The sequence below is a fragment of the Mastomys coucha genome, unplaced genomic scaffold, assembly GCF_008632895.1.
Source record: "Mastomys coucha isolate ucsf_1 unplaced genomic scaffold, UCSF_Mcou_1 pScaffold14, whole genome shotgun sequence".
Taxonomy (NCBI): Eukaryota; Metazoa; Chordata; class Mammalia; order Rodentia; family Muridae; genus Mastomys; species Mastomys coucha.
The window spans coordinates 113,040,754-113,055,611 of NW_022196896.1; the positions used below are offsets into that span (position 1 = coordinate 113,040,754).

Sequence of the window (14,858 nt, forward strand, 5' to 3'; positions counted from 1 at the left end):
AAAGGTATCTGTAGTCAGTTGAATAATAATGACCCCATAGGCTCATGTATTTGAATGATTGGTTACCAGTTGGTTGACTACTGGAAAGCATTAGGAGGTATGGCCTTTATTGGAGAAAGTGTATCACTGGGGGTGGGGGTGGGGTTCTGACGTTTCAAAAGCCATGCCAGGCTCAGTATCTCCCCTTGCCTGCCTATGGATCAGGATGTAGCTCTCCGCTACTTCTTCAATTCCCGCCTGCCTACCTGCTGCCGTGCTCCCAGCCATGACGATAATGGGCTCACTTCTGAAACTGTATCGAAGCCCCAATTAAATGCTTTCTTTTATAAGGGTTACCTTGGTCATGGTGTCTCTTCCCAGCCATAGAACACTAAGACAGTAGCCAGCTCCGGTAGATGCATGAAGACAAACTATCTACCCTTCTTGCTATTACAGACCTTGGCTTGAAGATGTGGTGCTGGGAGCTACTACGGACACCTTGCAACACAAAAGCCAAAGAAGGGAGGGAATGAGGAACACTGTAGCTGGGTGACTGCGGAGGGAAAAGAACCAACTCTTGACCTCTTTACCTCTTGACTCTAACCAGGATGGACCACCCTCATTGCTGAAGACTGGTTGTTTCTGGATTTTGTTACTTCCAGCCAAACACTCACATGTTAGAATATTCAAAGGACACCATACTTTTGCCCACGCCAGCTCCTGCTACTGTGATCACAACTGTCTAACCATTTTTCATAATCTTTCATTTTTTTTGTCTTAAATTCTAATTTTCTTTTTTTGTTGTTTGTTTGTTTGTTTGTTTGTTTGTTTTCGAGGCAGGGTTTCTCTGTGTAGCCCTGGCTGTCCTGGAATTCACTCTGTAGACCAGGCTGGCCTCGAACTCAGAAATTTCGCCTGCCTCTGCCTCCCAAGTGCTGGGATTAAAGGCGTAGGCTGCCACCGCCTGGCTCTAATTTTCATATAAATAGATTTATTGTGTACCACTTCTGTCCTCAATGTACAACATCTCATGGATGTTTCCTATGTGTGCTAACAGTAAGCACACCTTCCCGTGGCTTTTAACTTTCCCAGTCAAAGCTCCTGCTTATGGGATATACAGGCAGAGCAGAAAGGCTTTGTTCTCTCTCTTTCTGAAATGATCTGTACTGGGTTAGCCTTGTTCTGTTAGAAGGGGAGCCCCCAGCTCCTCCAACTAAAGCACCTTCCACCCCACCGTTCAGCATCTATGTTTGGAGAGAAAGCATGTTCCTTTAAATCTTCCGAGCCTACTTGTAAAGGGCGAGCTACTCAGTTATTATTTGACAAGCCATTTCACCATGCCAGGCACCATGTTAGGTGCCAGAGACAACAGACAACCACTTGCATCCCCAACATGCGCAGCCTGACCACTAGAGAACCACAGAGGCAAAACCCAGAGTGGGTTCAGTTTACCCTCAGGCAGCAACGGATCTATCTTCTAGCCTCCAGCTCTCTCTTCCCAGGGCCAGGGTAGCAAGCTCCCAGCTCAAAAGATTAGCCTCACTAAGAAGTCTCCCTACAGTTGGGCCTGCTCCACTTCATTCTGGAGCATTATGTCCCTTACAGGGTTTGGCAGTGGAAGATAGTCATTACGTATCATATTTTTTTTTAAAAAAAAATCCAAAATCTGTATTTAAAAGAATAAATTGTTGATGGAATATTTTCAAAGCAGCTAGCATCATTTTTTTTCTGATTAACAGGAACTGGTCACAGGTGGCCCTGGGTGTAACACAAGAAATAGTTAGATGTCAGGAGCGGGTTTTTGAAGTGCAAATGCTTCAGCTCTTGGGGTGCCACAATCCTCTGAGGATTCACAGAACTTCCTCCCAGCTCTGGAGGAGCAGGATCCCCTAAACAGCTGTTCCCTAGGGCCATCCTGGGTAGCCTTCTGAAAAGAGTCTTCTGGGAGGCCGTGGCAGTCCTGCCTCTCTTGCTTCCACGCGTGCAAAGAGTGCAGGGCCAGCCTGGCTCTCCCCAGAGCTCCCGAGTACAGCTTTAATTTCTGGCTACCTTCCAGGTCCTCCCAGGACCTCCCTGACGAGGTCAAAGAAGGCTTCATCCTCCTCTCTCTCTCCAGCCACTCCATTCCGGAAACAACGTTTTCTGCAGGAAAGGGCTGGACCAAGAGTGTTCTCCAAGAGACCTTAAGACCAATACCCGAGGCTAAAGGCCAGCGTAGAGTCTCAAGCTCACAATCCTAAAACTCAAGTTCTCGAGGCTGGAGGCCAGCAGGAAGTCCAGGCTAGCCTGGGCTACTGAGTCAATTCCAGGCCAGCCAAGGCTGCAGTGCGAGACTCAGTCTCACAAATAAACCATAATCCCTTAGCTAAATTAGCCCAGTGGTGCAGCACTAATAAAACTCGGCAGTTCTGCCTAGGAAACCATTAGAACTACTCATGTCAAAAGCTGCACGCCAGTCAGCCCAGCAGTCAGGGTCCCCTGGAAGCCACCAGGCTTGCATGGCCCAAACGAGTCGCTGCCTGCCCTGGACCCACCTATTTGTTCAATGAGGTTTCTCCAGGAGTCGGCGGGAATGGGATGGATCATCTGCAGGGCCTCGGTGAGCGTGGTGGGGCTGTCGGTGAGGGCCGGGCACTCCTCGGGTGTGGTTCCATTTCCAGGGGTGGAGGATGACTCGCTGCAAGAGAGGGAGGAGAGCGACGGCTGTTTATTTTTAAGCAACGACACACCTTGGCTAGATCGCAAGAGGCAACAGTCGGTCCGGTCCGCGCAAGCGGCTGCTGGCCCGGGGGTGGGGGAGTACTGCCCTAAGCGCTTCCAAGCCAAGGGGGTCACAGTGACCGCCACGTGTCCGGACCGGGCGAGCCCGACAAACCCTTTTTGTCACCCTACCAGGGCGCGATGGGGTGATTCACTCCCACACCAGTCCGCCCAAACCTTCATGTTTTTCGAGCTCGCGGGCAGGCGTTGGAAAGTTGGCGTATCCTGGCCGCTCCACAGAGCCGAAGGCCGAACCAACGGGTCCTGTCAGCCAGCTGCCACCCCACTCCCTTAGCCGTCGCGTCCCCCCTGGCCCCACTCGGGGCTCTGTCCTCCAGTCCCAGAGACTGGGAGCGCAAAGAGGGGCGAAGGGCGGGACACGCACACTCTGGGCGTCCAGGGAGAGGATGCAGGAGGCCACCCCGCGCTGGGACTCGGTGCTAGCGACCTGGACCAGGACGCACGGCTCTCCCGGGGGGCTAGGTCCGTCGGTTTAGAGTTAGTGGGGGGGGGCAGCAGGAGCCCGGGGACCGAGGACCCGAATAGGCCGCAGGGGTCCGTGAACATCGCCAGGAGCGCAAGTGGGCGGGAGCACGTGGGGATGGTGCGCGGGGGGCCCGGGATGCAGCGGGTCCTCACCTGCCGGGCAGGTGTCCCGCCGCCGAGTCGCGCGTGTCGCTCTCCGAGGTGGAGCTGTCGTGGTCCACGGCGCAGGCGGCGCTGAAGGCTGCAGCCAGCAGCTCCATGGGGACCAGCGACGGGGTAGGCTCAGGGGCCGGTGGGGGGCCACGTGGGGGACCCAGGGCCCAGCCGGGGGTTAACGCGCGGGCTCGGAGCGAGGTCTCAGCGCGCGCGGCTCAAGCCGGAGCTGCCGCCGCCGCCGCCGCCGCTGTAGAGCGCTCCCGCGGACGAGCGCGCGCCTGGAGGCTCCCGGGGTTGCCACGGCAACGGGAGAGGCGGGCGGGGCGCGCGCGGCGGGGGCGAGGCCGGCGGCGGCGAGGTGGGGGCGCTGGGGCCGGGTGCACCCGGACCAGGGGGCGGTGACTCCCCACATGGACCGGAGCCCCGCAGCGTCTGCTTCCCCCGCGGCCACTGGGTGCCGGGAGACGCGGTGACAGAGGGGACAGAGCTGCCTCCGTCTGTCTTTCCCCCCACCTCCCCGACCTGCCAGTCGGTTTGTCATAGCTCCACCCCGGGCTTCTGGAAGGCACGGTGCGAGGTGACCCTCTGTCCCATCCCTTGTCCTTTACAGTTCAGTTTCCTAGCTCGCGTCTTGGGAATGTATGCCCTGTAATTTCAATTGGAGAGGAAACAGCTCTCCTGCACTCCTTGCTCTTGACTCTCAAGTGGAGGTGGTGGTGGGGGAACCCCAGCGCAGATGTCTCTCCTGAGTGGGTCTTTCTGCTGGACCAAATCTTTCCCAGAGACCCGCAAACGCTGCTAGGACGGAGTTAAAAAGAAGGATCGAAGTTCCCAGAAACTGCAGTAGGATTTCCCTACCCACAAGTAGATCTGCACCCTACTGTTCGTTAGCTAGTGCAGCGCTCAGATAAACAATAAGCGAGAGAAGTATCTCAAGCCAAGAGTAGCTGTGGCCAGTTCTATAGGTACCTGGGAGTGAGGGTAAGGTAGTGTTCCCCTGCATGGCCCCCTCCACACTCCACGGGTGGGCATTGGTTATAAGGAACCGGTTCCTGGGGGTCTGAGGCAGCCTTGTTTATTGGCTTTTTCTGGTGTATGAGTATTTTGCCTGCATGTATGTATGTGACCAATGTGTTTGCCTGGTACCCTTCAAAATCAGAAAAGGGCATTGGATCCCCTGGAATTACTAGAGTTACATGATTGTGAACCACCATGGGTGTGCTGGGAACTGAACCTGGGTCCTCTGCTAGAGCAACTCTTGCTCTTAACAACTGAGCTATTGCTTCGGCCTCAAGTGTTGCTCATTCTTGGATGAGTAGATAGGAGGCACAGCTGGCCACGCAAAAGAAACAGGGACGGTTAAGGGAAGGGAGGGTTGTTTTATTTGGAAGGGGCAGTGGTTAGTCTAATTGCCATTTGACAGCCCAGCCAGCACAAGCACAGAACGAGGGCTTGTCTACATTAGTCGTGTCTGTGGGGAATTGTCTTGACTAGGTTAATTGAGGTGGGAAAGCCCAATCTACCTTTGACGCCATTCCCATAAATGGTGTTAGACAGAAAACAAAACAAAACAAAAAAACTGAGCTAAGTGGTGTATGCAGGCATATGTTTCTATCTCTCTGCTCTTGATTGTGGATGTGTTGTGACTGGCTGCTTCAAGTCCCTGCCTTGACTTGAGCTAAAATAAGTCCTTTCTCTCCTAAATTACTTTTAGTCTGGGTCCATCACAGCAACAGAAAAGAAAGCAAGGTGGGAAGGATCTGCCATTCCCAGGTTGCAGGGAGCTGACATACTCCCCCATCTCTCCCTGACTCAATGTGAGAAGAGAGTTAGAGATGGCAGAAAGCCCCCTGAATCCTGAAGCTGTAACTCACTCCTGCTTTCCCAGGACACAGTTTTCTCAAGGCCTTATGGGTGTTGAGAGACAACCCGAGGATCTTTTTCCCAAGCCCTGCACCTGCCTTTGTGATTCCTCCTGGACATGACTCCACTCAACACCTTCCCTTTACAACTCTGCTCCATGGCCGTCCTCATCACTGCCATCCCAGGCTCTGCCCTGGCTGCCATGATGAACTGTCAGAGATGGGTGGGCTTCTGCATAACGGCAGCCGACCTTCTATAGCTCTGGGGGCTGATGTCTGAGCTGTGGCTAGGTGGGCTCTGGTACGGCAGACTACTGATTTCTCGTTGCCTTCTGGGAGGGAGGGAGGGAGGGTGTTCTCCAGGGTTTTCTACTTTCATCTGTGAGGGGTCCACTGTCATGTTGTAGAAGCTTCCCAAAGGCCTCATGTCCTAATAGCATCATACTGGGGTGGAGGAGGGCTCGTTCTAACACATGAGTTTTGGCAATACAGACATTCAACCCATAGCATTCTCCCATTGGAGCCCCCCCCACGCATCCCAAATTTATTTCTGTACACTCAAACTACATTTCATAATCCAAACAACACAGTAGTCTTAACCACTCCCAGCATTAACCTTAAAGTGTTATCTAAATCAAGTGTTGTGGGGAGGATAATTCAGTGGTATGGTGCAAGGCCCTAGGTTGGATACCCATTCCTGGGGGAAAAGAAAAGCCAACAGTAACGAGTTGACTATATGGTTAAGACTCAAGGTCTGGTTTATCCTCAGGTAACGTTTCTCATCTGAAACCAAACATAAAGTGTTGGGACCAGTGGGGATCAATGCCCTAGTTATAGAAGGGAAGAAAGAGGTACCATGTCAGTGTCCTTGTATGATGGCCCATCTTCATTGTCAGCTTATTGAATTTAGAATCATCATGGAAACATACCTTTGGGGGTACATAAGAGAGTTTCCAGAAACCAAGAAGATTCTCCATGAATGTGGGAGGCATCGTCAAGGGACCAAGGTCCCAGGTTTAATGAAAAAGAGAAAGCTAGTTGAGCCACTTCATTCATCGCTGTGCTTCCTCACTATGATGCAATATGGTCAACTTGCTTCATACTCCTGTGGACTACCATGACTTCCCTGCCACTTTAGAATGTACCCTCAAACTGTGAGCCCCTCAAACTGTGAGCCCCTCAAACTGTGAGCCAAAATGAACCCTTCCTTCCTGAAGTTGCATTTGCTGAGGACTTTGTTTTGGAAGCAAGAGCTGTAGCTAAAACATCTGAGAAAATTCCCTGAGGCTTGGGCATGGTTCTCTCTGGATTGTGGCTCTGCCTTACATGTCACTGGATGGGTGGCCTGCTCCTACCTCAAGATCACCTAATAGCCATGTTACCTTGCTGCTTGTTGGGGGCTGGCCCATGCTGTGGCTCTCCATGGTCTATACCCATGCCCCACCAGGGTTTGTAATGAATGCCCAGGCCACAACTCTTTGTGTTTATGTAGGTGTCCTTAGAGATGAGAGCAGAGCCCGTGGCTTTCAACTTTCTTAACATTGCAACCATTTAACACAGTTCCCTATGTGGTGATATCCCCTAACCATAAAATTATTTCACTACTACTTCATAACTGTAATCTTGCTATGGCTGTGAGTCATAATATAAATATCTGATATATAGGATATCTGATATGTGACCCCTGTGAAAGGGTCATTTCACCCACCAAAGCGGTAGGAACCCATAGATTGAGAACCACTGGAATAGAGTCAGCTCTGCCTTAGCCTATGTACTTTGCTCTGTCACTAGCCCAGGGCCAGCCTGAGAACTAGCCTCAACTTCTGTGCATCCTTGTGTGTGCTAAGGGCTTACCAAATCTCCACTGCTTCCCCCCAAAGCCCTCAGAGCAACCTCTTTTTCCTTGCTATATGCACCGTTAAAAATCTTTCCTCTCAGAAGTTCTGGGCCTTGCTGGCTGCCTGCCTACCTCCAGGTTCATTGATTAACCTGCTTCAAAGGAGTACAGCTGAGATAGAGCAGGACCGCTGATGTCCTTCTTTGTCCTCTATGCCCAGATACACAAACAGAACCCCCCCCCATACACCACCCACCCACCCACACACACACACACACACACACACACCACTTACTCAATACATACATAAATAAAAATAATTTAAAAATACTTTTTCTCAATTAGTCTTTCTCACTGTCCTCTCCCTGAGCTGGGGGTTTGATTTTAAACATTGCTGTTGGAGTTCTGTGACCTGAAGGCAAAGGTCAGCCTCCACTTGGAGTCGCAGCTTCCCAGGGTCCCACGGCCCCTCGCTCTCTTCAGGCCTTTGAGTGCATGCTTTCCTAGGCGTGTTAAAAACCATTCCTCCCCTAAGGATTTTGGTGATGTCCTCCAAGACGCCTGGAAGGGAGTTTAAAGGGAGGGTTAGATGAGGTTGGCCCATGGAGGACTGTCTTGAGTGACTTAATTCATGTGGGGAGAGCCAGCCTGAAAGTGGACTGCTATTTGAGACATCCATGTGGAAGGTTGTCCCCCATCAGGTCCCCTCCCCTTTATCACCAGCAGTGGCCACTCGGCACTGTGATGCTCTGTGAACCAGGTATCATCCCTAGGAAGAACATTTCATGGCGGTGAGCAGGGCCTGCCGATCTGCATGGCTTTGTCCCTTGAATCTGATGGGACACGAAATGGGAGCTGTCACCTTTACACTCTACTGCACCGAAGAATAAAGATTCAACTTTTCTAAAAAAAAAAAAATCCAAAAATACCACGGTGAAATCACATACATTAACATGAATATAATAAAATCTTCCAGTTGAAAAATAAGCTAAAAATATGCTCCTAATTATGAAATCAGTTTAGAGACTCACTGAGTTCTGAGACATGTAACCTTAAGCTAAATTCCCTGTGTTCTAATTCCCATCATATTAGGGCTTATTAGGCAGGCTGTTATTAAAATCTCTACTTCGCTGACATTTTCCTCTGAATCATTCACAAAGGAAAGCACTAAGGGATATTTCAGATGTTTCTATCTGGCTGGCACACAGTAGGTTCTCTACATGCATATGAATAATTTAATGATAAATTTTTAAGAAGAAATATTTAGCATATTTAGACAGTTTGTCTAAGAGTTATTTTTGTCTTCTTTTAGGTTATAAGTATTGGTTTTTTTTTCTTTACACAGAAAACCTCAGCCTTTAGCCATCTTTACGCTTTCTGTGCTCCAGGTCTCATTGGTGACTCATAGTAGATTTGGAAGCATATTGCCATGGCTAGTGTGGTGGTTTGAATATGCTTGGCCCATGGGAAGTGGTACTATTAGGAGGTGTGGCCTTGTTGGAGGAAGTATGTTATTGTGTAGGCGGGCTTTGAGGGCTTCTAGTGCTCAAGCTCTGCCCAGCTCCGAAGAGAGAGCTTCCTCCGGGCTGCCTGTAGAAGCCAGTCTCCTATTGCTGACCTTGGATCAAGATGTAGAACTCTTGACTCTTCCAGCACCATGTCTGTCTGGATGCTGCCATGCTTTCCACCATGATGATAATGGACTGAACCTCTGAAACTGTAAGCCAGCCCCAATTAAATGTTTTCTTTTATAGGAGTTGTCTTGGTCATGGTAACTCTTCACAGAAGTAAAACCCTAACTAAGACAGCTAATGTCCTAATTGTCAGCTTGACACAATCTGGAGTCGAGAGAAGAAGCCTCATTTGGGGAAGTGACTATGTCTCATTGGTCTGTGAGCAGATCTGTGGGAGGTTGTATTGATTATCAATTGATGTAGGAGAGCGAAGCCCACTGTAGGAAGCAGGGTTCCTAAGGCAGGTGGCCCTGGTCCTTAAAAGCTAGTTAAGTATGAGGCAGGGAGGAAGCCAGAGAGCCAGTCATATTTCTCTATGGTTTCTCCTTCAAATTACTGAATGAATTCCTGCCTTGGTTTCCATTAATGATGGATCATAATTTGGATGTATAAGCCAAAAAAAAAAAAAATCCTTCCCTCTCCAAATTGCTTTTGTTAGTTTGTTATTACAGCAAATGAGATGATACCAGAGTAGTTTAATTCTCAACTAGACCCAAGAATCACCTGGAAAAGGAGTCTTAGGAAGGGATGGTTTAGATCAGATTGGCCCATGGAAGATTGCCTTGATTGACTTAATTGATGTGGGAAGACCCAGCCTGAAAGTAGAGGAAGCTGCCTGGGTACTGAGCCTGAATGATTTTACTCTCTCTGTCCTTACTCCCTGCTCTTGATTGTGGAAGTGATGTGGCCAGCTGTTCCTGATGCTAGCACATTCCCACAGTGATGGACTGTGAACTGAATAAACCCTTTCTCCCCTAAGTTGCTTTTTTTTATCAGGGTATTTTATCATGGCAACAGAAAAGCAACTCGGTCACACACATCATCGTAAGTTAAGATGAGTTTTGTGGAATAAAGAACCACAGTTTGTTTTTCCAAATAAGGAATTAACACAAGGTCTCTTGCATGGTAGGCAAGCAAACATACTATCTCTGACCTGCATAAAAACTGAGATCAGCTTTTGGAGTAGCTATCAAATTCCTGTGTCCCCAAGGTTCCAGTAAGGTCCTCTGGTTGGCCTTTTCCTTCCTCCCTCCCTCCCTCCCTCCCTCCCCTTTCATATGCACGTTGTCATTCTTTGCCCAAGGAAGTTAGCACTGTCCCAGGTTCCACGGGGAAAGAGAAGATTTTGGGTGTCTATCTGTGTGTGGAAGTCCCTTGGCTTCACAATGCCCATCTCAGTCCCTCTGTTGATTTGAACGTGCCCTTTTATGGTAGCCACCGCAATGTGAGTTTAATGGCCATCTGTGGAGTGCATGAGTCCTTCCAGCAAGTTATTCAAGCTGAGAGCAGACTCACAGACCCCTGGTGGACTTGTGGCTAGCCCCTGGGTTTGCATTAAAGTACGGCCCCTTTTCCTACCAGCCTCCCCTGCTGTGCTTTCCTCTGTTCTGATCTCTCCTGAAGACACCCACCAGGTGGGTTTCCTCCAGCTTCCTCATCCCACACACCTGTTTCCCTCAATGGCTCCCCAATGCCTTGCTGCCAATTTATTGTATGGTACTATCAATGCCCATTGAAGCTAATGGCAGTGGGGTCATTTCTGACAGCTCCTACAGCTGGGCCCTTACCTCTGTTAGTACCTTCTGATACCCCTGAACATCTTGGGGATCATTGCGAGCCATGACCATGTCACTTATTTCTACAACCCCCATCTCCTGCACATCTTGGGGTCACTGAGGGAGATCATCAGTAAATACAGGGAATACAATCAGGTGTGTGTACTGAGAGGCCTGGCTTTTCTCTTCTGTGGTGCCACACCATGGGCGCTTGCACTGCATCTTGGCTATCTCTGTCCAGAGGCGTCTTCACTGACTTTGTTGGGAAGGAGTTGACAGTGCCTAGGATGAGGGCCCCCCTCCCCGAGCCAAAAGGAGGTACTGTGATTTCCCTCGAACCCATTCCAGCTAGATGTGGTCCCTCTGAACAGTCCTTTGCTTTGGTTTTTACCCTTCTCAACATGGTTGCTATGGGGAGAGGTGGGTGCTTTTGGCCAAATAGGGGAAAGGCTGAGAGGAATGAGGAGCCGCAAACAAGACCTTTTCTGGCACAGGAAGATCTTCAGAGCTCTGGGTGGGTTTCAGCAGCTGTGGGAAGCAGGCCTGATATCCTTTCCTATTGCATGGAGAATACATTGTCTGAATCAGTAAGGGGTGGGCAAGGATGTTGCTGTACTTCCAAACATGAGGGACAGCAAGGAGAATGTCACTTGGCTGGCCAAGTGTTAGATATTCTGAGGCATTTTAATTATTTATGTGTCCCTGGTATCATTAGAAGCCTGTGGGAACCTGTGCCCATATTTTCAATTATGAGATGCCCCCCATGTATGCTCTCCCTCAAACTCCTAAATGAGATGCTATACCATTGGTATGCTTCTCTGAAATGGGGGTAAACAAGGGAGGACCTGAGAGACAGCTTTCTCTGGAATATTTCTAATTAAGACACCTATAAAATACAGCATATGGGGATTTTGCTTGTGGGTGAAATCACAGCTTTTGACCAAAAGGAGAATCCTGAAACAGGGGATAGGAAAGAGTGGATCCCGTAAGACACGTTGAGGATGAGATGAAGGCGTTCTCTAGAGACACATGACTTATGCTGTAGGTTATAACCACAGGTTGGTGGAGGCTTAAATAGACTCATCAAATCACTCCTTTCCTTTTAGAGGGATTCATTTGAAACTGTCCTATGAACTGTATGCTCATCCAGTTCAGACCCACACTGCTGAAAGCACTTTGCAAGCTATAGTTTCCAGCACACAATAGAAAGTGACATCGCTGTTGTCATTTGGTGGGCCAACAAACAATTCCTAGAGATGGAGATGACAACATCAGAAGCATTCACACAGTACAGGAAAATTTCTCTTGGGCTTCTGGGCCTCTAGCTTGCTATGATGTGGCCAAGGATGACCTTGAATCCCTGATCCTTCTGCCTCCACGCTCCAAGTGTTGGGTTTTATTTGGTGCTGTGATTTAAGCCCTGGACATTATATATGCTCAGCAAACCCTCTACACTGAGCTACTCTCTAAGGTATGAAATAAGAAAGACAAAAGCCTGCCCATTCATAAAGTAATCTTGAAAAGATGGCATGTAGTTAAGAAAATGAATCATTAGAAATCCTTCCTTAAAGGTTGCCAATAACTGAACCTTAAATAACAAGCCACAGACCATGGAATAACTTCTAATTTTGTTTTGAAGCAGCCAACTTGCTCTTACTATCCTGTTTTCTTTGACTTTTCAGCTCAGTGTTCAAGGGTTCAGGGTCTTGTAGAAAGATCAGCATGTTTTTTTGAAGGAGACGAGCCATGCTAGAGACCTAAGGAGGAGGTGCAGTATCAGAATGCTGCATCCTGGGTCCTTGCCTGACTCTCATCAGCTGAGAAAATGGTTCTCCTTCCTGGAATTCAAAGCTTTGTAAGCAGATGTTTCAAAAAAAAAAAAAAGTGTGACACTTCAAAAAGCATACAAGAAACACAACAAAGGGCTTTTCAATGCAGAGTTATTGGTCTCCCAGGCAAGCGTGGAAGCCCCCGGGCACCCCTGGGAGGGTGGGAGTGTGAACCTTCCTAAGGGCGCCTGGGTAACTCTGTACTGCAAATCTGTGATTGTTCCTGCTCTACGGAGAAGACAATCTACTTCTAGGAATATATCCAATAAACAATTATGTCTGTGCAAAAGAAATAACTGCAAGGATGTGCTATTTATAACTGTAGCACTTAGAGCCACATAAATATCTAGTTACTGAAGGTTGACTCTATGTGTGTGCATGCATGTGCTCATCCATGTGTGTATGGAAGCCAGAGGTCAATGGCAGGTGACTTCTTGAATTACTGTCCATTTCTAAGTATCTATCTATCTATCTATCTATCTATCTATCTATCTATCTATCTATCATCTATCTATCTACCTACCTACCTACCTATCAATCATCTATGTATTTGAGATAGAATCTCACTGATCCTGAAACTCACTGACTAGGCTATCCTGGCAGATCAGCAAGGGCCAGGGATCTTCCTGTCTGTGTCCAGTGTTGCTGTGGTAACTCGCTGACTAGGCTATCCTGGCAGATCAGCAAGGGCCAGGGATCCTCCTCTCTGTGTCCAGTGTTGCTGTGGTCAGTTTTCCATATGAGTGCTGAGGGTTTGAACTCAGGTCCTCATGCTTGCATGGCAAGCACTTTACCAACCGTCCTCTGCCCCAGTTTACTGTTTAAATAGTAACGTATCTGTCTGATGGAATACTGTATGGTTAGAGTGACTTTAGAATCATACTTAATAATCTGAAAAGATGCCTATATATTTTAATAAAATATATAGATGCTTGTATCATTTTATAGTTTAAAAGCAAGTGCTATGGCATCTGGTTTGGTTTGGTTTGGTTTTGTAGACAGCAGGCTCATTCATACTCTGTTGCCCATGCTAGCTTTGAATTCACAATGTAGCCCAGGCTGGACTTGAACTTGGTGTTCTCCATCTTTCACCTCCCCTCCCCCAAGTGCTGGATTATAAGCACACACTGCTACATCCTATTTATTTTGCTTATAGGTTGACTTTTAAGCATGGAATTTTACATATGTATGTGTCCTTTTAAATAAAAGGACCAAGGGAGGAGCCAGCGGGATGTGTCAGCGGCTAAGGACACTTGCTGCTGGAGCCTGAAGACTGAATGGAATGGTGGAGGGTGGTGTGTGGCCCTGTCCCTGCACATGACGCTTGCGCACAGTAATAATAAAGGAATCCCTGGGGTGGAGACTGCAAGAACAACCACAGAAAGCACTGCTCTGTACTTGTAGCTGGCGGCCGGGATTCTGAGGGAATTTTCTTCTTTGTACTCGTGTGTTTAAATTTTTTTCTCTACAATAAATGTGTCACTTACATAATAAGGAGAAAAGTTACTTTGAAACAACATCAACCTTTTGATGTGCATAAATTTAGAGCCTGAGTTGATAGGGTGCTGTAACTACAGGAGATCAGGAGGAAGTGGGAGGGGGCAGGGCTGCTTCCAAGTCTCTCAATTTACCTGCGAAAAATATTTCAATCTGTCACATCCATCAATCTCTGAAAAAAAAATTTTTTTTCCCCAGAGAATCATGAAGCCATATTTTACAGTGAGCTATTTTCCTGGCATCTGCAGTGTTAAGGCACTTACCAGATATGCTCATCTGTCTGGGTTTTTTTTTTTTTTTTTTTTTTTTTTTTTTTTAATTTTAAAGTCTCTTTTCCAGAAATTGCCCTTTTCTTTCCAAAAATTTTAGTGTAGGAGTTCTAATCAGAACACTGCTTCCATTTCAGCCAGAGCCGGCTCTCACTGTCTCCCAGTGAAGGGGGGAACCCTCCAGCACCCCGGGCTCAGGTTCCTCACACCCACTTGGCAGATGCCTCCTGCTTAGGAAGCCCCCATCTCTGACTCCAGAGACAGAGCTGGGGGCTCTTAGGGCTCTGATCTCTCCTGATTGGAACATTAACTCACTGCCCTAATACACTGCTTAGAGTGGAGAGATGGCCTGACTGACTCTGTCCCTTTCCTGGTATTCCTGGCATACGCTTAAGGCTCCTTGTACATCTGCTGATTGAGGCAAATCTCGGGGAGAGGGGCCCTCCTAACAGCCCTCAGCAAACCAGCCACAAGCACCATCCTACAAACCATTTCCTTCTAGCCTGTTCACACAGATCTCTCCTCCCGGCTCCCTTGAAAGAGAAGAGTCCCTTTAGCTAACACACTATTATTTTCCAGGGACAAAGATCTGTTTGCCAGCAAGAGCTGTGTTCCACGTTCCACTCCTGGTTTTCTCGCTCCCGCCTGTTTGTTCCTTCCTGGGACTGACCACTGGCCGCTGTCTGTTCCTTTTAAGCTGTGTCTTATTTTTTCCATGCAGCATGCTAAGTTCTTGCTGTTTCTAAAACACTCCTTGAAGTGGCTCTGCTTTGTGACAGTCCGAGGGCTTTCCTGGTTTAGCTCTCTCTGCTTGCTCAGGCTAAAAAGCTGATCTATAGAGGACTCTTTTTCCTTTCTTTCTTCTTTCTTTCTTTCTTTTTTTTTTTGTTGGGG

At 48.3% G+C, this 14,858-nt stretch overlaps 1 protein-coding gene across 2 annotated transcripts in view; it reads right to left on the reverse strand.

Moving 5' to 3' along the window:
- Ngef (neuronal guanine nucleotide exchange factor) overlaps nt 1-14,858 on the reverse strand; it is a 64,908-nt gene that overhangs the window by 29,641 nt on the left and 20,409 nt on the right. Inside the window, exons 1-2 of one of the 2 annotated variants that reach the window (XM_031368305.1) lie at nt 3,379-3,693; nt 2,514-2,656 (exon numbers count right to left, since the gene is read on the reverse strand). In XM_031368305.1, the coding sequence (XP_031224165.1) occupies nt 2,514-2,656; nt 3,379-3,485 (250 nt within the window). In that variant the 5' untranslated portion in view covers nt 3,486-3,693. Of the gene's footprint in view, nt 1-2,513; nt 2,657-3,378; nt 3,694-14,858 lie in introns of those variants that run through there. The other variant, XM_031368306.1, reaches the window with a different exon arrangement.